This window comes from Zonotrichia albicollis, chromosome 1, assembly GCF_047830755.1.
Source record: "Zonotrichia albicollis isolate bZonAlb1 chromosome 1, bZonAlb1.hap1, whole genome shotgun sequence".
NCBI classification, from domain to species: domain Eukaryota; kingdom Metazoa; phylum Chordata; class Aves; order Passeriformes; family Passerellidae; genus Zonotrichia; species Zonotrichia albicollis.
In genome coordinates, this window is record NC_133819.1 from 146,333,514 (window position 1) to 146,353,261 (window position 19,748).

General features: G+C 41.1%; 1 protein-coding gene across 2 annotated transcripts in view; it reads right to left on the reverse strand.

Annotated features, from left to right (window-relative positions):
• Positions 1–19,748, reverse strand: part of KCNQ3 (potassium voltage-gated channel subfamily Q member 3) — a 195,902-nt gene that overhangs the window by 23,206 nt on the left and 152,948 nt on the right. For both annotated transcript variants that reach the window (XM_074557157.1, XM_074557150.1), the window contains exons 2-9: positions 13,136–13,226; positions 11,266–11,392; positions 9,406–9,578; positions 7,237–7,392; positions 5,812–5,922; positions 4,784–4,879; positions 3,326–3,420; positions 2,026–2,052 (exon numbers count right to left, since the gene is read on the reverse strand). In XM_074557157.1, the coding sequence (XP_074413258.1) occupies positions 2,026–2,052; positions 3,326–3,420; positions 4,784–4,879; positions 5,812–5,922; positions 7,237–7,392; positions 9,406–9,578; positions 11,266–11,392; positions 13,136–13,226 (876 nt within the window). The remainder of the gene's footprint in view (positions 1–2,025; positions 2,053–3,325; positions 3,421–4,783; positions 4,880–5,811; positions 5,923–7,236; positions 7,393–9,405; positions 9,579–11,265; positions 11,393–13,135; positions 13,227–19,748) is intronic.

Below are 19,748 nucleotides of genomic sequence, written 5' to 3' on the forward strand. Positions count from 1 at the left end.
TACAGTCAAAGCACAAACTTCAGTGGAATACGAGGAATAGTTTCTATACCAAATCCCTGCAGAAGGAAGAAGATTTTTTTTAAAATTATCTTGTTTGTAAATAAGAGTTTTATAAGAGATGGGATGTGGTACTGTCAAAACAACCAGATTTTATGGCTCAATCACATTTCTACTGAAGTCAGTGGATGTTCCCACAAGTGCCATCATATGTCTGTTTACCTGGAGGGTTTCCAATCCCTTTAATTGAAAGCCTCATTCCATAAACACATTTCTGCTAGCAGGAAGGCTCCCATGCAGGTGTGCTGATGATTTTGCTGAGGGTTATTTTATATATAATAAAATAAAACCAAATTATATCCAGCTAGAATGAGGGGCCTTGGGATTATAGCTTTAAAGATTTTGAGCTGTGAGTCATACTTTTCCATTTTTAATTCAGTGTGTTGACATCAAATGATTTCTACTGCCTGAAAGCTTCAGTAACTCAGAACTGCTGCAGGTGCAGCAGCTTCTCTAGTGGGGCTGTGATCAACAGTGAACTGCAACAGGCATTCTCTTACCTAATTTTAATCTGCTGCTGCATCTCAGCCAGAACATTTTGACTCAAGTTATGGAATTACATACTCAAAAGGATTTCAGCTCCTAAGTTGTCCCTACATATTAAAGACCAAAATTCAGCTGTTACCAAGACTGGAGATGGGTAAAATCTCCAAACATCTGCATTAATGCAACTGAGCTTGCTCATGACTGCTCAGCCTGGGGAGTGCCATGGTGTAAAGTACTTGAGGTCCATGGGGGTTCACAAACTGGGTACCTCCCACCCAGTCATCTTTGAGGAGGTGCAAGTGAGCTCATGATTTTGGTGGTAAGAGGAGGAAGACATCCTTTCCCAATAATCTGTCACTAGAGAACTTCCCTGTATTGTAAGAAAACTTGAGATAGGTTTTTCTTCTCTGCTAAATGAAGCTTGAATCCCAAAAGTTCCTAGAAGAACAGCAAGTGTAATTTTTTTTTGTCAACTTCCTATATTGAAGTTCTCATCTGTTACATGGAATATTTAAAAACAAAAATAAAAACATAACTTTTCATCAAGTCAGGGACTAGAACTCCAGACCTAACATCTGGCTCACATTTTTCAAATGTAGCTACAATTTTATTCCTTTTCTCAGTGCTCTAAATGGTGAAGCAAACTGAAGTAGCTTCAGCACTGTGAAGCTATTTATCCTTTAATTGCTATTGAGTTTCATGTGGGTGACTCATTGATAGAGGTTTAACATTGAGTTACAATTATGGTATGTGAATTTGACTCTTCTACTTATCTGAAGAAGGTTATAAAGGTATCATTTCCATTTGAGACTTTGCAGGTTGGCTGACTGTGGCTGCTCTGCTGCTCTTCAGTGACTGGCCAGTGCTGGGGTTGAGGATTCCTTCATTCTCTTTGCTTGTGAATACCCTGGTGTGATGGGGAGCCTGGAAGCTTTCCTGTTTTATTCAGCATGGGTGACACCAGGCCCTCAAACCTAATCCACTTTTACAGTACTGCCAGAGAGACTGACTACCCTGCTGTTCCATCTTAGACACTCATCTCTGTATTTATTGTCAACAAATCTTTGCACATGGTGAAATGCCACTGGATCACACCACAACACTGCTCTGTGCTAGACTGTGGAGCAACAACAGCAACCAGAGTCTTAAATTCCCCCCAGAACAGCCTGGATGCTAAACCCTGGCTCTGCAGCATGGATTAGGAGAAATCTAGACCATGATTAGTCATAACAAACAATAAAGCTGTTTACAGACAATCAGCAAGCAACATTGCCTTTGTACAATTAGCATTTTAGCTGTGTTGTTAAACTAGGGAAAAAAGCAAGCAGTTAGGAAATGGACTTGTTAATAATTTTTAATGATTACCTGTGGTGTTAGTAGCATGATTTAGTTAACAGCTCATGAATCCACATAGAACTATTTAGCTTGCATCCTCCAACAGCTGTATTAAAACATATATGTATAATAATGACAGCTACATACCTGGCAGTACCATCCAATTGCTCTTTCCTTTTATAGAAGAGAGGATGCATTACAAGAAAGCAATGAGAGAAAAATCACATCATAAATTCATCATATTTTTAAAACAGAAATTGCTAATCTACTGCTAATACCTTATTCCTCTTTTGTTCTGTGACCATAATCGAGAGAAAAAGCAGAATAAAAGCTACATTTTCAATTAGATATAAAGCAAAAAAAGAAGTGATATAGATTTCTGAAACTAGTCTGTGCTGCCTAGACTGGCAATCCAGTCTTCAGTGAGAAGTGATCTCCCCTGCCCTCTCTCCCAGGATCTTATTGGCAAAACACCTATTAAATTTCAGATTGCATCTGGATCACAGAAGAACCTACACAAAATGAGGAAGCTTGAAGGCACAGTAATGAGTCCAGACTCCATATGAATCTGAGAATTATTCTCTGAAAAACCCTGCAGTCAAGAAATCCTGAAGAAATTACTCTGTAATGGAAAATGTGAGAATAGACAGAGAGTGAAAGAGATAAAGAAAAGGAAAGAAATGTTCTGAGTCTTAGTTAAACACTTTTGGTGCTAGGGTTTATTTGGTTTTTTGGGTTTTTTTGGTAGAGGTTTCCTTTTGGAAGCCCATGATTCTAAAAATGTATTGTGCCTAAAACAAAGAAAGGGTGAGTATTTGTAATTTGCCCCAGGAGTCTGAAGCATTTCAAGTCAGTCTTGAGCAACAGCTGGAGATTCAGTATCAGGGCAGTGAGAACAACTATGCATGGAGACCCCTCAGCTGAACCGTAGTTTAAGGGCACTTTTTTTTCAGAATGAGGCACAACAGCAAGACCAGGAGGAACATTTAAGGCACTAACTTGGATATGTAATGCCCATTGTTATCAGCTGATAATCTGTAGCTAAAAGTTGTGGTTTTTCATAGAGCCATACAGGTTTTTTTAAAAAAAAATTTTAAATGTTTTTCAAAAAATCTTTTAAAATGTTTATGAGAAATGTTAAGACCTAAATGTGATAAAGATGCCGGTTGGATAGGCAATGAAAGCGAGGATCAATCTAACAGCCATAAAAAGATAAACATCCATTTTGTCTGAATGTCTTTATGTATGGAATACTTTCACTAACTCAGAAGTGGTGACTGAAATTAAACCACTACCTCAGAAAAGATTCCTCTTCTTCAGAGGAGTTTTCTGGAAAACATCTGTTGCCTACAAAAGCCTCACTGATATAGATATATAAAGTCTGTGTTTCCTATACTGACTGATATTTCACAGAAAATGATGATGGAGAGGTGGACAATGCACTTACCTGAAAAATGGAAATGATACAATTGATTCATAAAACCTCCAGGTAGCAACTAAATCAATCCTGTTGGGGTTAGTAGCATAGTATCTCCAGGCAGCCTAAATTACAAGGGAGAGGAAATAATTAGTGTTAGGTGAAGTTATTTCCCATCTGACTGCAGCCAGACACTGTCAAAGAACATAACAATGCACCTGAGCCATTATCTGGAAATTAATTACTAATCAGCCATACCAAATGAGTGCCACTATACGGAAAAGCTTTTGACACTGAATTTTGATCTTGGAGGGCTGTTAAAGGAGACAGAACATGGAGGAAACCATTATCAGAACATGACATTACATTAGAATAAAATGGTTTCATTGTCCTATCTGGTATGTCTAAAAGAGCTTCAAGCACTGCTGGACTTGTAGAGTAATTCTGGAAGTACTTAAGACAGTTTGCCTCCTAATGTATCAGAAGAAATTTTGCTGAGCAATTTTCTACTTCAGCACAGTTCAAATTAAAATTCTCCAAAAAAATTTCCCCAACTTAAAAACCACTAGCTGGTTTTCTGATCAGTGGAGATGCTTTAATTTAAAATTAAGTTCCATCAAATTCTATTCACAATTCATGCCTGCAGCCCCTCTGTTTGCTAAAGCATGTTTTTAATGAGAACAGCCGTGGATTTTAATGCCATTCAGCCTATTTCTCCTGAGGACTGGTTCAATCCTGAGCACCAATGCTTCCATTTGTTAGCACAGAAACTTTCTCTGTCCCTCTGTGAAAATGCTGTCATTTACTTAACTATCAGGATGTGCTCCATACCTAGTAAGAATAAATAATTTCAAATTTGTCAGCATTCAGACAAATGATTTTAAGCTTAATATCCTGAATTCATAAAAAAGGCCATAACCGATGTCCAAGTAAGGTAAGGGCTCTCTTCTCATTGAATTTCTGGATCATCCAGTGACATAACAAAGGATACAGGGTGCACTTTAGTTTTTAAACCCCACATATACTATTTATGTTATTTGCCTTGATTGAAATTGTCACTGTCTATTGTGTTACTTCTATTGCTGTTTTCACATCAATAACAACATAACTGTTTGCACAGAAAAGCATTTTCTCAAGGGAACTGAAAAAAATATGTATTTTTATCTGTAAAGAATGTGTTTTCAACAGCTTGTTTCCTGTGATTTTGTGGTAGTGCTGCAGAAGTCAGTTGGTTTACAGAAGCTAGCAGATGAGATCCTTTCTTTGCAAGACACCGTTCTTCTGAAAGATATTCTGGGAGTTGAGAGATTCCTCAAAATTGCAAAGGATTATCCAGCTCAGTGTGAAATACTGACAAACAAAAATTCTCACCTTCTGCAATGGGAAGTGAGAATTTGGGCAGGGAAGGAGGAGTGGAGGCCCTTGCTAACATGATGCAGCAGTCTTCATGCACAGCACTTTTTCAAGGAAGAGGAAAGGGCTGCAAACCTGAATGAGCTCAGCTGCTGGTTTTCTTCTTTTCTCAAAATGTTTTTGACGATGTTGCTCCTGGACCTTCAGTGCCAGCCCTGACCCCAGAATGCCCTGGAAGCATAGAGTGATGCAAGATTTTAGACATTTCTTACTCAGAACAAAAGGGATTAATGATGAGAGGCTGCAGGTCTGGGGGTGAAGATGGAGATGGCTACATGGGGTGTCTGTGCAGTTCCCATGCCTTTCTGCTGCTCCACTCATGGGACAGGAGGTTGCCATGATCCTCTCAAGGACCACAGGCCACACCAAATCATAAAGGTCCTCAAGAGGCTTCTTGAATGTCTACTGCTTTTCCAAGCTGGTGCTGTCCAGCTGTTGTGTTACTTTCCATTTCCACTGAAACTCTGCTTGCATGATACAAGGGCTGAGCTAGACTATGCTTTGGATCTGAGAGTGCAGGACTTGTCATCCTTTGTGAAATTCTTTCCAAGTCTGGATCTAGAGGAAAAATATCCTAAAATCTGGGACTGGAGCAGTTTCTTTTGCTATTCAGCCCAGCTCAGTCAGATTTTGTTTCATTTGTATCTGAGGACATTGCAGACTAAGGAAATAAAGGGCTAGATAAAATGGATCAAATTCTAATTATTACAATGGTGGACCCCAAATCCTTTGAAAATATGTTTTGTGGAGGTTATGCTAGTAAATACCAGTAAATTACCACGTGTCAGTGTACAGTCTCATGAACTGCCTTGTGGTTTCCCAGATTCTTCATTTGCTGGTTTAATTTTGTCCTGTGCTAACTAGCACTGTCAGACAATGCCCACATAGTGATTTGAGGAGTATTGGGGTGACATATTATTCCCAATAGGCTCTGTGCAAAGTTGGGAAGAAACAAGTTCCATTTACTGATACAGACCCACTCAACAATCTGAAGTACTTCTTCAAAAGGGATTTGGTTCCATTGGTGATTTTATTAACTTTACCTTCTTTTTGCAAGTGCACAGCGCTGGGCTGTGTCTAACAGAGGAGGGGAAGGTACTTACTGCAGGAAGAGCAAAGAAGGACACTCCAATGAGAGAGAAGGTGGCTGCAATCAGCCGTCCCTCCCATGTTTTAGGGGTTTTGTCGCCGTAGCCGATTGTAGCAAGGGTGATCTGTGGGCACAAGAACCAGGGTTTAATGTGAGAAAAACAGAGCAAACAGCTCTGTGTAAATGCCACCATGAAATCTGTGTAAAACTCACTGAGCCCTGAGGGTGCTCATGCACAGCTTGGTGAAATAGGATTTTGAGGATGGGTCAACCAATTTTTTGGTGGCATCATAATCCCAAGGCACTGCATGGAGAATGGCTTTGGTCTCAAAGCAGCTGCCTCTTTCAGATGCATTTGCTGCAAGTGAACTCCATATAAATCTCCTGCCCACCATCAGTACAAAGTTAGGAATGGGATTTCCCAGTTAACAGCTCGCAGACTCTTAACAACCTAGTCAGAACTAGCTCTGCCTGAAGTCTTGGTGTTTTTAAAACAAAAATGTCTTTGTGAAAACATTCTTCATTCTGGCGCAATTGTTAATTTCCAACTGTGTACATTTTCTCACCACTGAGACTCCATCTAAATGTCCTGGATATAAAAGGACATGGAAACATCCAGTTGTTTTAGGCAACATTTGGTATCTTTTGACTAATAATGGGGGAAGGGGAATATTTTATATTTATGAGTAAAGTACATTGAATAAAAAATATACTGCTGAATTTAAGTCACAGCATGACATAGACTTCCTTAACTTATCAATAACAAAGCAATATGAATTCTGGATTGGCAGGAATATCTGATTGAATGAGTGGTGCAAACCAATACTCCTTTCTTAATCAGAAGAGACAAAAACAGATGTATCAAAAGTCCCTCTTGTTCAGCATCATACCACCAATGGCACTCCCTGATCTTTGCGGAATGCACATAAGACATGAGAATTGTTATGTTAACCTTTCCAGAAATATTTTTCCACTGGCTCCATTAGAACCAAACCTCCCATGCATGTCTTCCTCAACTGCCCAGATGTTTGGGGCTCTTTGACAGCCCAACAGACCCACCCACTGGGCAGTTCTGGCTCTGCCATTTTCTGAGGAACACAGCTCTCACTGCAGGACACTGCTGGCATGAGAACTCAGTCTCCCATAGTGCAGTTACACCTAGAGAGATGCTCCTCTAAAAGAGATTTCCCAGACATCAGAAACACAGATTGATTTCTGAAGGAGCACCTAAGGGCCTTTTTCTGAAAATCAACCTGAAAATCAACAGGGTTGTAGGTCCTGTCAATTGGTTGTAGAGGCACCCCTACTTTGGTAATGTTCCTGTGTAATGTGCCTTTCACCCAACGTAGCCGCACTTGCACTGTAATCCCTAAAATTTTATCTCTTCTTGGATATAAAGTTTTTAAGAAGTGTATAAGGTAATTTTGGAGTCACTTACCAGCCCCCACCACAGTGCATCTGCATAGGTTTCAAACTCCTCTTTCATCTCCACCCCATTAGCATCTTTTTCAGGAACATCTTTTTCAACCAGATAAACAAGAAATGAGGATAAGATGAGTGTCAGGAACCCAATGTACCAAGCAGTGATGAGCTCCTGCAAAAGAAACAGATGAACAGAGAGGGGCTGAAAAGAGCCTTAATATCCACAGTGGCAGAGTAAACATCAGGAGGAGAGAGAAGCACAGAGGGTAACAGCAGAGCTGTCACTGCTGGCTGTGGTCACATCCACGACCAGCCCAGCTCAACACTTAGTGGGAAATAATGCAGAGATTTACAAGAATTGGCCCTTACACAGAACCTTCCTTAGTTAGGAGCAGCCTGGAGGAATCTGCAGCTGTGGCTCTGCGTTAAGCTGGGCTAAGGGCTGAGCTGCATCCATGGCACAGGGGGATGCAGGGCTGACCTTGCCTCTTTCCTTTCCTTCTGCCCCTGGGCCTGGTCAGTCTTGGCAAACAAACCAACAACTCTGCCCTCTCCCTACCTCCAGAGAGCCAAGGCTGCAGGATGCATTTCCATCTCTTCAGCCATATCAATGCTGATCCCATCATGAATGATGTTTTCATAATGAATTTATGCAATAAGAAAAGACCTTGAGAATATTCAGTATGCAAACAAACCCCAAACTTTCTGTTTTAGAGAGAATGATTAAAGTGGAGTGCCCCACAGAGGTAGGGCATGCAGCCACCCAAGTTAAAATCCCAGAATGCCAGAATATATGAAACAAAGGAGAAACATTTTTTAAGATCTTCAGAGGTCAAAAAAAAAAAAAAAAATCAATATTCCAATTCATTTTTATCATTCATATTAGTCATTCATCCAATTCAATTCACTGTATTGAGACAAAAAATATAGAAAAAAGTTGTAGCTGATAACTTTATAATTGAATCATGAAATAAGTGAAAAACTTTCTTAGCTAATTTCTGGTGTGCAGGCACAACAGGAAATTGCTAGCAAAACTGTTTCATCATGGTCTCCAGTAAATCAAAGTTCTCACAACACTCTCTAATGTCCCTCAGCCAGCGGAGGTCTAAAAGTGCATGGCGGAAAACCAAACAAGGAATACTTGAACAAAATCCCACATCATGAAGCCTTTAACAATTTATAAACAATGTTTTTGTTATACAGATTTCTTCCACTATCTGTTTCCTGAGAAACATTTTTGACATAAGTGTTTATCTGCCACCTGTCTTGTAGCAAGTTTATATGAGGAAGAAGCAGAAGTTCATAAGAAATGAAGCATGGTGGGCAATCCCATTAGTCTGTGCACAGAAGCAAAGTCTAAATATGCTATGCCAGTTGGCATTTTAGCTTTCAAAACCCCCTTAGATGTCAGGAATGTCGTTCATGGGTAAGAAAACGCAGTATGTAGTGGAGTACATGTCATTTTTCCACATCTTGTGCAGATGAGAAATCTCATCTAGAGGATGAGATAGCAGATATTTTAAACAGAGATTTTAAGCAGATAGTTTTTGACTTGTAATAATGTTTTGTGAAAATGCAAGAACACAAATACCTGTCTGGTGCAAGATGGTGTGTCTGACTACAGCATCAAGTTATGCCAAGCTAAGATGACTTCAGGAATTTTTGCCTGTCTGGGTTCCCACTGTGTCCATCTCTGTATTGTCTGACCTAAGCTTCCAAAGAGAAATTTTACCAGTAGCTCCCTTGGAAACCACATTTCTGTGCACATTTCTCAGGCTACTCAGCCTCTTTCCATCCCTTCAGAGACCTACTCCATCTGTTGATCAGACAAGTCTGAGACACCATTACAAACATGTTGCAACGTCCCAGGCTTTTTTTGTCAAGAATTTCAGCATCCTTCACTACAAAAGGGATGTCCCTGCTTTCCATTCACAGTAAAGGCAAAATTCTTGTAACATATGGGAATGAACATGGTCTCATTTCCTAGCATCACTATTGAGCACAGACAGGTAAAAAACAAAGGGCAAAATGGTTCAGAGAATGGAAAAGGGAATAAAGCTGAAAGAACAAAACTGTATTTTGAACTGCTAAACATAACCCCAAGGCACTGCTGTACTTGTGCACCCCCTCTCCTTTTAATTTTCCTCCCAAAGTCCCATCTGAGCCCTGCAAGCTCCTCACTCACTTTGCTGTGTGCACAAATGGCTGATCCCAAAAGTTTCCAGGTGCCGCCGCGCCGGTCCATGCGCAGCATCCGGAGGATCTGAAGGAAGCGGAGGCTTCTGAGAGATGTTGCCAGAACATTGCCCTGGTTCCCAACAGCAACCACTGGCACTGAAGCAATCAGCACAAAGATATCTGCAAGGCAAAAAGGACAAAGCCTGCCAACAAAAGTGGCCCCATCACCTGCTTCTTAATCCCATCTGGCTGTGCTGCAAATTTCCCTAGGCGAGTTTCAGAGCTGCCTGAAAATGCCTTCTCCTGCCAATTAATCAGATATCTGCAGCTGCCACACATCAGTATCAGGCACAGAACCCCCTGGAAAGCCTTGGGATCTATTTACAGATCAATGCACTGGACCTGAGACACTGAGCTCACTTAGGGATGCACGGAACAGTGTCCTAATGCTGACAGAAAATCAGCTGTAGCTTCATCTGTGCCACTGGAACACCACAGTGAACAGGTCAGCAGATGAGAAATTCAGGTTTGATGGTACCATTACCATTTTATTCTTCTGGCTGAGTTTTCCCACCAAAATCTTGCAATCAGTACTACTATTTTTTGAAAATGCTCACAGGAGCAATTTGCTGATAACTAAAGAGGTTTGAAATGTGAAAAAAATATTTTTGTTTTCTTTCTTTTTTTTTTGTTTCCCCCTGCTTTTTGATCCTATATACACATACAAGAAGGAAGTGGTACCAAACAGCTTCAAACATGCTCTGGGCACTCAGTCTTTGATTATTGTCTTTATATTCTATTTCCAGCCAAAAAAGTGAATTTCAGATTTATTCACTTCCAATCATTCTCCAAACAAATTTGTACCAGTGGCAAATGAGAGATGATTTTAATAAATCCAGGATATCTTCTGGTTTTTACCCAGATATCAATGAAGATTCATATTCAGGAGTGAGATGACACTGTTACTGAGAAGGAATGAGACAGAAACAATCCCACTTGTTCACATCTGCTGCCTTCCCAAGCCTACTAAAATATAAGTATTTGTACAACAGTAGCACCCAAAGGAGCATCACTAAATTGAGGATAGCACAGATGCACAAAGAAAATTTGTCACAATTTTGTCTACCATTTAAATCCATGAGATGAATAAAAGGAGAGGCTTGTATGCATGCAGCACCATGGCTCAGAATGTTATGTGTCGTACAAATAAAGAAAAAAACCCAATGCTTGGCCTGAAGAGAGTTGAAACAAGTGAGGGTATCCTAAAATCAGTGAATGAATGGGGATGACCAGTGTTCAGGGCAGACTGAGCTCCTGAATGTTGGCTGGTTGGTTTGTGAATATAATGAGTAGTTGCAGGAGGGTATTCAAACATGAATAATGAGTAATTGTGTGGATAATTATAGGCAGTGCCTTCCAAGCTTGAAAGACAACATGGGTGAAATCACAAAGATACTTGTTTGTAAATACAGACAACAATACAATTGTAAACCAAAACACAAATATGAAAGGGAGCTGGGGAAGATGGTATAGAGTCAGGTTTGAAACTGAAGGCAGAGAGAGTCTTCCTGAGGATGAGCTTAAGAAAAGTGAAATGGGGCTCAGGACAAGAAAAACGTATTTGAAGAGTAGAAGGATTCATTTCTTTTTTCTCATTTACTAGGTAGCCAAGTGTCTCTTAACTACAGGTTATTTCTGGGTACTTGAAATAATTGCTCCAAGCAGGACAGAAGTCTTGGCATAAAGGACAGGTCTGATTTTGGTGCTCTTTGCACTGCCAATCACCAGTTTTTTGATATCCCCCAAACTGGCTTAAAAGGAAAAGGGACCTTAATGAGGCAAACAGTAGTAGAGAGTAGGTGCCTACCCAGCATGCACAAAGGCTTCCTGGCAAATTTGAGTCTCCCCCTCCATCCTTTGTAGCGACAGCAACAGCCAGCAGCCCAGATTCTTAAGGCAAACTCTGCTCCAAAGATGAAAATGGCAAAAGTTTCCTGTATCGAGACACAACAACATTGTTAGTCTCACAAGTTTTGCAGTAATTTTGAACACAAGGATACAGTTGAAGGAAACAGATGAGGTGCAAGTGTTAGGATATGTGTAAGAGAGAGGAAAAAAGTGAAGGAGAATCAAGATTGATGGCAGAGGCAAGGCAAAGAGGGGACACAGTTTTCCAGCCTGCTAAGTACCATGCAGGAAGGATTTGCCCCTGCTGTTGGGTAAAAGTGAAGTGCTCACCCTGGAAGGAGAATCACTTCACAGAAAGACTTCCTGCTCCACACAAAATGAGCAGATGTAAGTGAGGGGTGACTGCAGAGTCTCCAGGGCACTCTGTGCCCACCCCCAGGGTCAGCCACCAGCAGCTTGTTCATGCAGCCACATCTGTCCAGACAGGGCAGGACACAGGATACTCACATGGTCATAACTTTAAAGCAGTGATAAAGACATATGTAAGACACATTTAAGGCATATGTTGTTCCCTTAAATTCCTGGTGGATGAAAGAATGGGATTTTCCACCTTGCTCCAGACCCTTTCTAAGCATGGGAAGGGAATGGGGAGCAAGGAGCTTCTCTGAGGTGCTCAGCAGGGTGGGGTGCCAAGGGCAGCCTGGGGCACAGGGTTACTTTTCCTCTCTGTGAATTGTTGGCAAGAAGGAAAAGGGGACTCTTCCTCATGCTTATTGCCCACAGCTTCTAAAAGCTGCTGAGAGCCACATAAAAACAAGCACAGGAGAAGGAAAGATAACCTCAGGCTTTTTCAAATGTGAAAGATTGGCCTAAGCAGGGTAACAGAGACCAAAAGCAAGTTTCCCATTCCCTGAGGGATGAAGGTGTTTTCATACAGGCACTTTTTGAGAAAGAACATGCAAGAGGAATTCACCTTTCATTCCTTTTGGCATTTAGCTCTTGCTTGAATCTATATGTCTCTGGAGGTACAAGGGGAAATGGAAATTGAGATCCTGGAACTAATTTTAGAGTGCAGTTTCCCTAGGGATACTTTAAACAAGGCCAGGTTAAGTGAGACATTGTGGCCTGTATTTTATGATAGCTATGGGAGCAAAGAAATTTCATTTTTAGGGTCATTTTCATAAAATGTTGAATTTGCAATTTTGTATTTAGGGAGGGTTTTTTCTATTTTTTAATTCTTCTGCTAAATGGGAAGCCTTTCTGAAATAAAGTCTTGAGCATGAACTTCAGCATTTATAGAACAAGCAATCTGGAATGTGTTTGCTGTGAATATATTTTCTCTCAAAGGCACTGCCTGCAGCAATTTCAGTTATGCTGCTACTGGACAAAAACATGAATCCAACTCTGATGACCTCCCTTGAAAGAAATACTAGGATTAATAGAATACTATAGAATGAATCAAAAGTGTTGAAAGATTCCTCCAAAAAATATTTTTCAAGTGTGCTTAGGTCTGGCACGGTCAGTAGGAAATTTCCTGATAATCTGATAGAAAGACTGTCAGACAAATGCTGAAAAGCCATTATTTAAAAGCCTCAGGCTAGGGTCTTTGCTCTCATTTTCTTTTTGCTCAGGAACCTCACTTACTTTTTACTCAGTTGGTGTTGGCAATGGACTGGGAGCTCTCCTCTATGTAAGAACACAGTCACTGCTCCAGGAGCAGGAGCAGAAGCCTCACTGCATGACAGCTGGGAACAAGTTTCCATCCCTGCTGATGGGGTGATTTCATCCAGGGCTTTACCAGGGTGATGCAGCAGCCACAGTTCACTTACCAGCAAGAGGAGCCAGTCTCCAGAAACTGTTTCATACTCCTTGAACGTTGTCAGGACTGCTAAGATCAAACACCCCAAGACAATCAGAAACCTGAAATGAAATAAAAAGCACGGCATTTTTAATCCTCTCTGTATTTGCACTGGAGATATTGCCTATAAAATCATGAGTAGAGATCTCCATGGGATGGCTGTTTCCTGTTGGTGTGATGAAGATCAGAAGTTTTCAACCAGGTTGGAGCAGGGGGAACTGGCAGTCATGGCAAGATCAGAGTCAGAATGTTCCTGGGACAGACATGCTTTAATCAACCCACATTCTTCAGGAATGAGATGGCTGACAGTGCATTTTGATAAGGGGTTGTATGATATGCAGAGGATTGTGTTGCTCAGGAGGTCCATTCCAAGCTGTGTGCTGCCCAGAATGGCACTGCAGTTACTGCCAATGGATCTCCCTGGGATATCCTGAGGCCTGGGAAGAATAAATGCTTCACTACAAGGCAGCACTGGGACAAATCCTCCCTTGAAAACTGCATTTCATTTCTTTTTCTTTTTTCTTCTCTTTTTTGCACTCATTTCTATGCGGACGAAAAGACAAAAATGTTTGAAAGAGTAACAAGAGAGGATAAATTTCTGCTCTCCAGTAAACAAAGTATATGATAAATCATTGCCCCTGTGTTATTTTCTGCCTGTGAGCCTCCAGAGCACAGAGATTTGACTAAAAATTTAACTCCCACTGCTGGCAAATCCAATTCAGTCTAATTGATCTGCTTTGCAAAATTATTCCCAGGTTCAAGCTATTCAAAATCTTTTATAGAAGTGAAGCAAAGGGGCAAACTCATATTCTGGTACTTCATGTACCCAAATCACGGGCATTTTAATGTGTTTCCAAAACTTGATCCACAGGAACAGAGGGACAGGTGGCCATTGAAATATTTTGAGTTTAATGAATAAATTAGAAAGATGTCTTTGTAAAAGCTCTGGATGCCCTGCTTTTATAACTAGGGTACATCAAAGAAATGATAGGTATTAGGTACTGAAATCACCCAGGGAAAAAAGCTTGTGAAGAATCAAGCTGTGTTTATGTGTACTACCTGCTTTGAATTTCAATCTGGTTCCTGTAGTGTGATTTCATCTCTTGCTGAGAAAAATTCCACTTTGTTTCACTGGGTGAAATGAGCAGAGACAGAGCCTGCAGAGGAGGCAGTGACAAGGGACTCAGCTCAGCTCAGCAACATGAAAACCTTGGGTTTTCATTTCCTTCATGTCTGAGAAAACCTAGGGCTATAGAGGGGTATTCTGAGAATGTGCAAATTATTTGCAGCTGGTGTGAAAGGACAGAGGTGAGCTCCAGATAGCTCCTGATGGTTTTTGGGGGGAATTTCCTCCAAGCAGAATCGACTAGCACCCTACATACAGGGAAAAGACAACAGTAAAACACTTCATAGCAAACCCTGAAGGATTACTTTGCAATGGCTTCTCTGAAATTCCCTGTTCTTATGCCAGGAAAATTTCAGATCAGCCATTTTGAGCAAGGTTAGAACAGAGATAAATGTGTTTGCTCATGCTAAATAATTTTGGATTTCTTTGGCAAGTTTCACCTTTTCCCACTCCTCAGCCCTGCTCTAGAGCATGGGTTATGTAGTTGGTAGGAAACAGACCAAAATATGTCTTTTGCATCTACCTATAACCACACTACTGCTTCTCAAGACATTTGGCAGTTCATGTAGCAATTTTGTAGTGCTCCTTCCATGCCCTTGAGTTTTGTCACACAATATCTTGTTGTCCCCTCCATGCAGTTATAAAACCAGTGGCTCCTTGGCTTCCCAAGACCCATGATCCAGCTGTCCAGAACCTCCAAGTGAAAACTGAACAAAGGCAACATGATCTCTTTGATTAACTATAAGCCACCTATACTCTGCCACACTACAGCCTTTAGAGTGGTAGCATCACCAACACCCCATTTAAAGCCTTGAGCAGCTGCTGCTTGGTACTTTCCACTACAGCCACTTCTTTATACCATGTGAAAATACGGTCACCCATCAGCTCAGAAGTATAATTTTAGTGATATAATGAAAGGTGAAACACACTGAGAGCAGTCCAAGGAAATTACATCATTGCATTACATCATAGGTACTTAAACTAAAGGCATGAAATTACAATGTCATTTAAAAAAAACACCGCTGTCAATTAAAGATGATGTACAGAATTTTGTCCAAAAGGAAGACAGAAGATAAGTTAGTAGTGAAATCATCTTTTTTGCATAAAAATGCCTGTGATTTTACCACTAGAGGGTACCGGTGCTCCACAGAGCGAGGGGCTGCAGCTCCCTCGTTTTGGAACAGGCTCAGAGCAGTTCGAAGATGCTCAGGTGGTCACAGACATGTATTTGATACAAGGAAAGGGGTCTTACAGTGGTAAAAGAGTTTGGACAATAAAAATCCCAGATGCTGACACCAAGGGACAGCTGCTCAGTGCTGTTGGGGGTGCTGCCTGTTCAGTTCCTCTGTTTGGCACCAAGCACACAGCAAGTCCCAGCTCCAGTGAGAGCCCACCCGTGAGGACAAGAGGCCATGCAGGACAAAACACCCACTAAAAGTTGGGTGAGAGGATCACAAGAAGACCACAAGTCGTTGTGAGTAATCTTGAGGGCAAATCTGAGAAGAGATTGTGGCCTGAACCCCCCATTTCAAGAAGGGCATGAAGCCCCTCAGAATTGCCATTGCTGAGGCGGAGCTGCAGGCCCCAAACCCACGGAGCCCTCAGAGCCTCACCCCGGGCTCCTTCCTGCAGGACTTGGGGTAAGAAGGGATGAAAAGCCCACGGTAGTGCCCATAACCCATCTTGGAAGGGTCTGCTTTCCTCCTGCTGCACCACTGCTGAAGGGTAAACACCAACTGCAAACACCCACAAGTTAATCAGCTCACATCTCAGCAGTCCTCCTCAGCCTCTGCAATAATTATCACTGCAGCTCAGAGCATGCCATCAACTTTAATCTGCACTGATGCTGTGCAGTTCAGCCTCTTCTGGTCTGGATCTTGATGGTTTTGAAGCCTGCAAGTCTTCCTGTGTCCTCTTTCTATGGAAGATGTCACTCAGATTCCACTCTTCTTTCATCAGTCCCCCTTGCTCAGCAATGATAAAAAGGTTCATCTTTCCCTTGCTGCTACTGCCCCTATTTTGGGCACACCTATGCCCATGTGGTGGCCATGCAAACATAAAGAGAATTGGCAACAGGACAATGCCTGAGTCTGCACTGCCTAATTTTATTTTGTAGAGGCAGCAGTGTGGGCTGAGCAGTTGAGTCTGGCTCTAAAATTGTAACAGGACAATCACAGGGTAAGAAACTGCTGAAATCACAGAGGATGAGCAGGAGGAAGACTGCCACTGACCTGGGGAATCAAGGGACAGAAGGGTAGAAAATGTGAGATTTACTCACAGTTATAATGAGTCATGGGATATAGAGCACTAAGGGTTGGAAGAAAGAAATAGGGTGAAAAATCAAGGTTTAAAATGAAAACTCAATCCTATAAAGTCAAAGCTTCCTATTAGACTGTGTTTCAGCAGGTGGCAGTCCAGACTTCAAGAATGTATATCACCTATGCCAAATGAGGATCTGACTGTGCTCTTCAGCTTTTTTGGAATCATCCTTGCCATTTTTTTACATAATTTTTCACAGCATATTATATGGGTCCTATTTGCAGCATTATGCCATAAAAATCTCTTTAATTTGCTGTATACATAATTTCCAGACCACCAAATGGCAGTGCTTTTTTGTTACTGTCACAAATAACATATTATTCAGGTCAATATATTTTCTTAGTTTTAGAAATTACATATTTAATAGTCCTATTTTCTAAGTGATCTGCACTATTTTGTTGTGTTAAAAAGAGTATTAAAAAAAATTCTTTCCCAGAAAAGAAGAAGTAATTTACAACTATGCATGATCATGAATCTAATGTTTCTTGCATGAACATCACAGAACTGTTTTGTTTGGTAATTTTTTACTTATTTTGCTATTCCCCATTCTTTCAGTTTTTCATCTATATCTGTTTTCATTTGAAAGCCAATAGAACACAGATCTAGCTGAGAACCTTTATGTGTTTTATATCTACATCTGCTCATCACATTTCTGTTCACCATCCCTTCCTTCAAAATCGTAGAAGCAGATCCTGTAGTAATTTGTCTGTGATCTATTCCAAAACAGCTTCCCTATGAAGTTGTTTTGAGCACTGGATCTGCCATAGGCAGGCCAAACTACATTTGTATTTGGTATAATTTTGACAAATTTTTGTTCTGTGGGACAAAATGTTAAGCCTCAGTGAGGTTTAGTTAATAGAGAAGAATGTGTGTTTCCAGTGTACAGCTCAGGTTGATTTAAACCAAATAGCTCAAGCTGGTCAGGAGCACCTGGAGAAGATATTTCTTTTCTTTATCTGTAAGGACAGGCTGGTGATGAGCTCCTGTGGAGAGATTTACTGAGCAAACCAGCTGAATGCCACCCCATATATTTACCCCTGGTTTGGATATAATTATAAACACCACCTCTTCATACTGTTTATGTATTTTTGCTACAGAAATTAGCCAGTCAGCCACAGCATTTCTGGTTTGTCTGAAATCCCTTGCTGCAAATTTAGGTATCACATCTACATGTGGTCAGGGATCCTGGTTACAAAATTATAATCCAGGCTTTGGGTAAGAAAGCCTCCAGCCTCTAACTGAACAGTTACTAGTAAGAAATCACCCCAGTCCAACAGTCCAGCACAGATTTCTTTTTGCTCTCTCATCTTCAATACCACTTCTTGCAAGACATTGGGACTCTTCTGTCTCCAAATATTCTTAGGAATCTTAGATTTTTCGGCTTTGCTTCATTTGGTATTTTATTTTCTTCCCTTGAAGCTTGTGCACTGGTTTCATTATGCTCTGCCACCTGGTAAATGCTAATGGAATTCTCTAAGACTGTGATATGTAAGGAAAATTTGACAGTGTTCTGCTAAATTTTTGGTTTAGGGTATCCAAAGCAATATGGTTCTAAACCATGATTCCCACACAGTTTCCCAAATTTCATATTGGAAAAACCTTATTTTCTTCAGCTATTGGCTTTTACCCATAAGGATTAAAAATGCATCTTTTCTCACATTTCTTTCAGTTGCTCTATATTCCTACCCACCATCTTTTTCTCTTCTTCAGAACTTCATTTTTCACAGAACATCTGCAGTATCTTGCACTGATCGCTTTATGGTTGCTAATGAGAAACTTGAGTCAGGGTTTTTAACACTAAAAAAAAATGACATTACCAAATATTTGAGAACAGCTCTTCAGAGAGAAGGGAATGCATGCCTGATTTCCACAGACTCTGGAATACTCACTGTTTAATATTTAAATTCTTGAATCTCTGCACTTCCAAGCAATAGGCCGGAGATCAGTACTGAGATAAGGGCAACAGGAAAAATCCAAACATTTTGTGAGGCTACAAAAGGGCTGGGGATGCCTGGAAAAGCACTAAGAAACTTAGTGGAAGTCCTGGAAGTGAAGAGAAAAAGCAGTAAGTCTTGCAGAAGGGATGTTCTAAGACTCCTCTTTCCTTGCATCCACAGATTTCCCTGAGTGCACACCCACAGCTTCATGTAGAAATCCCTGTCCCAGTGCCATTGTACAGCAAGGACAGGGCAGAAATGCCATGCTCAGTAAGCTGGATTGCACTCTTGCTCTGCTGTGATAGCAGAGGCAGAAAAAAGCCCTTTACATGTTGCTGAGGGAAACTCTAGGAAGTAAGGAAAGATCCCCAAAAGACCCCTGGTCTAACTGGCATACAAGCTGACCTGGCAGGTGCTGAGGTGGTAGCCCAGAATGACACTTGTCCATTGGTGACAAAGTGACAGACATTGTCCCTGGCACAGCAGGAAGCTAAGGCAGAAAAGCCCAAACCCTTATTCATGCCAGGTTTTTGATGACTTGAACTCTCTTTGGCAGGAATGCTTCTGAATGGGCTTCACTGCTGTGTCCATGAGTCTGGAAATCTTTTAAAATCAAGACCTGGGAGGGGAAAGCTGTGCTTCACAGCAGAGCATTTAGGGTACAAAAGAACAGCTTTTATATCAGATGGTTCCTCTTTCCTCTCCTCCATGTACTACCCAAACCAGGTTAAAGCTCCCTTGTCTTGCTTTTTTTCAGGCCCAGTCCTAAAAACTTGTTTCTTCTGAGCCCTGTTCACCATCATTGCCATCTTTCTCAAGGGGTCTGGCATGACATTTTGTGTCAGCAGTGTCAGATAGCACAGATACCATCAATCTGCATTTTCTGTAAGAAGAATGGCCTGACACATTTCCCAGGTTTGCTGGTATGAGCCTGCAAAACAGCCCAGAGCACTACATTTCCCTGCCTGTTTTTCCTCAGCTTAGATGACAAGAGTTATATACCAAGATCCTATTTCCCTATGGAAAAAGTGTCAAAAGTGCTCCAAAATTCCTGGAACATGAGAGACCAAGGCATCTTCTCACATGAGTGGGGGACAGATGGCAGAAGCAAAGGAGAGGCAATGACAGCATTAGCTACCAAGGGGTTGCATGTGTCCTATCCCCTGCAGCTTGAATAAGGATGCAAAAGCTTCTGACTTGCA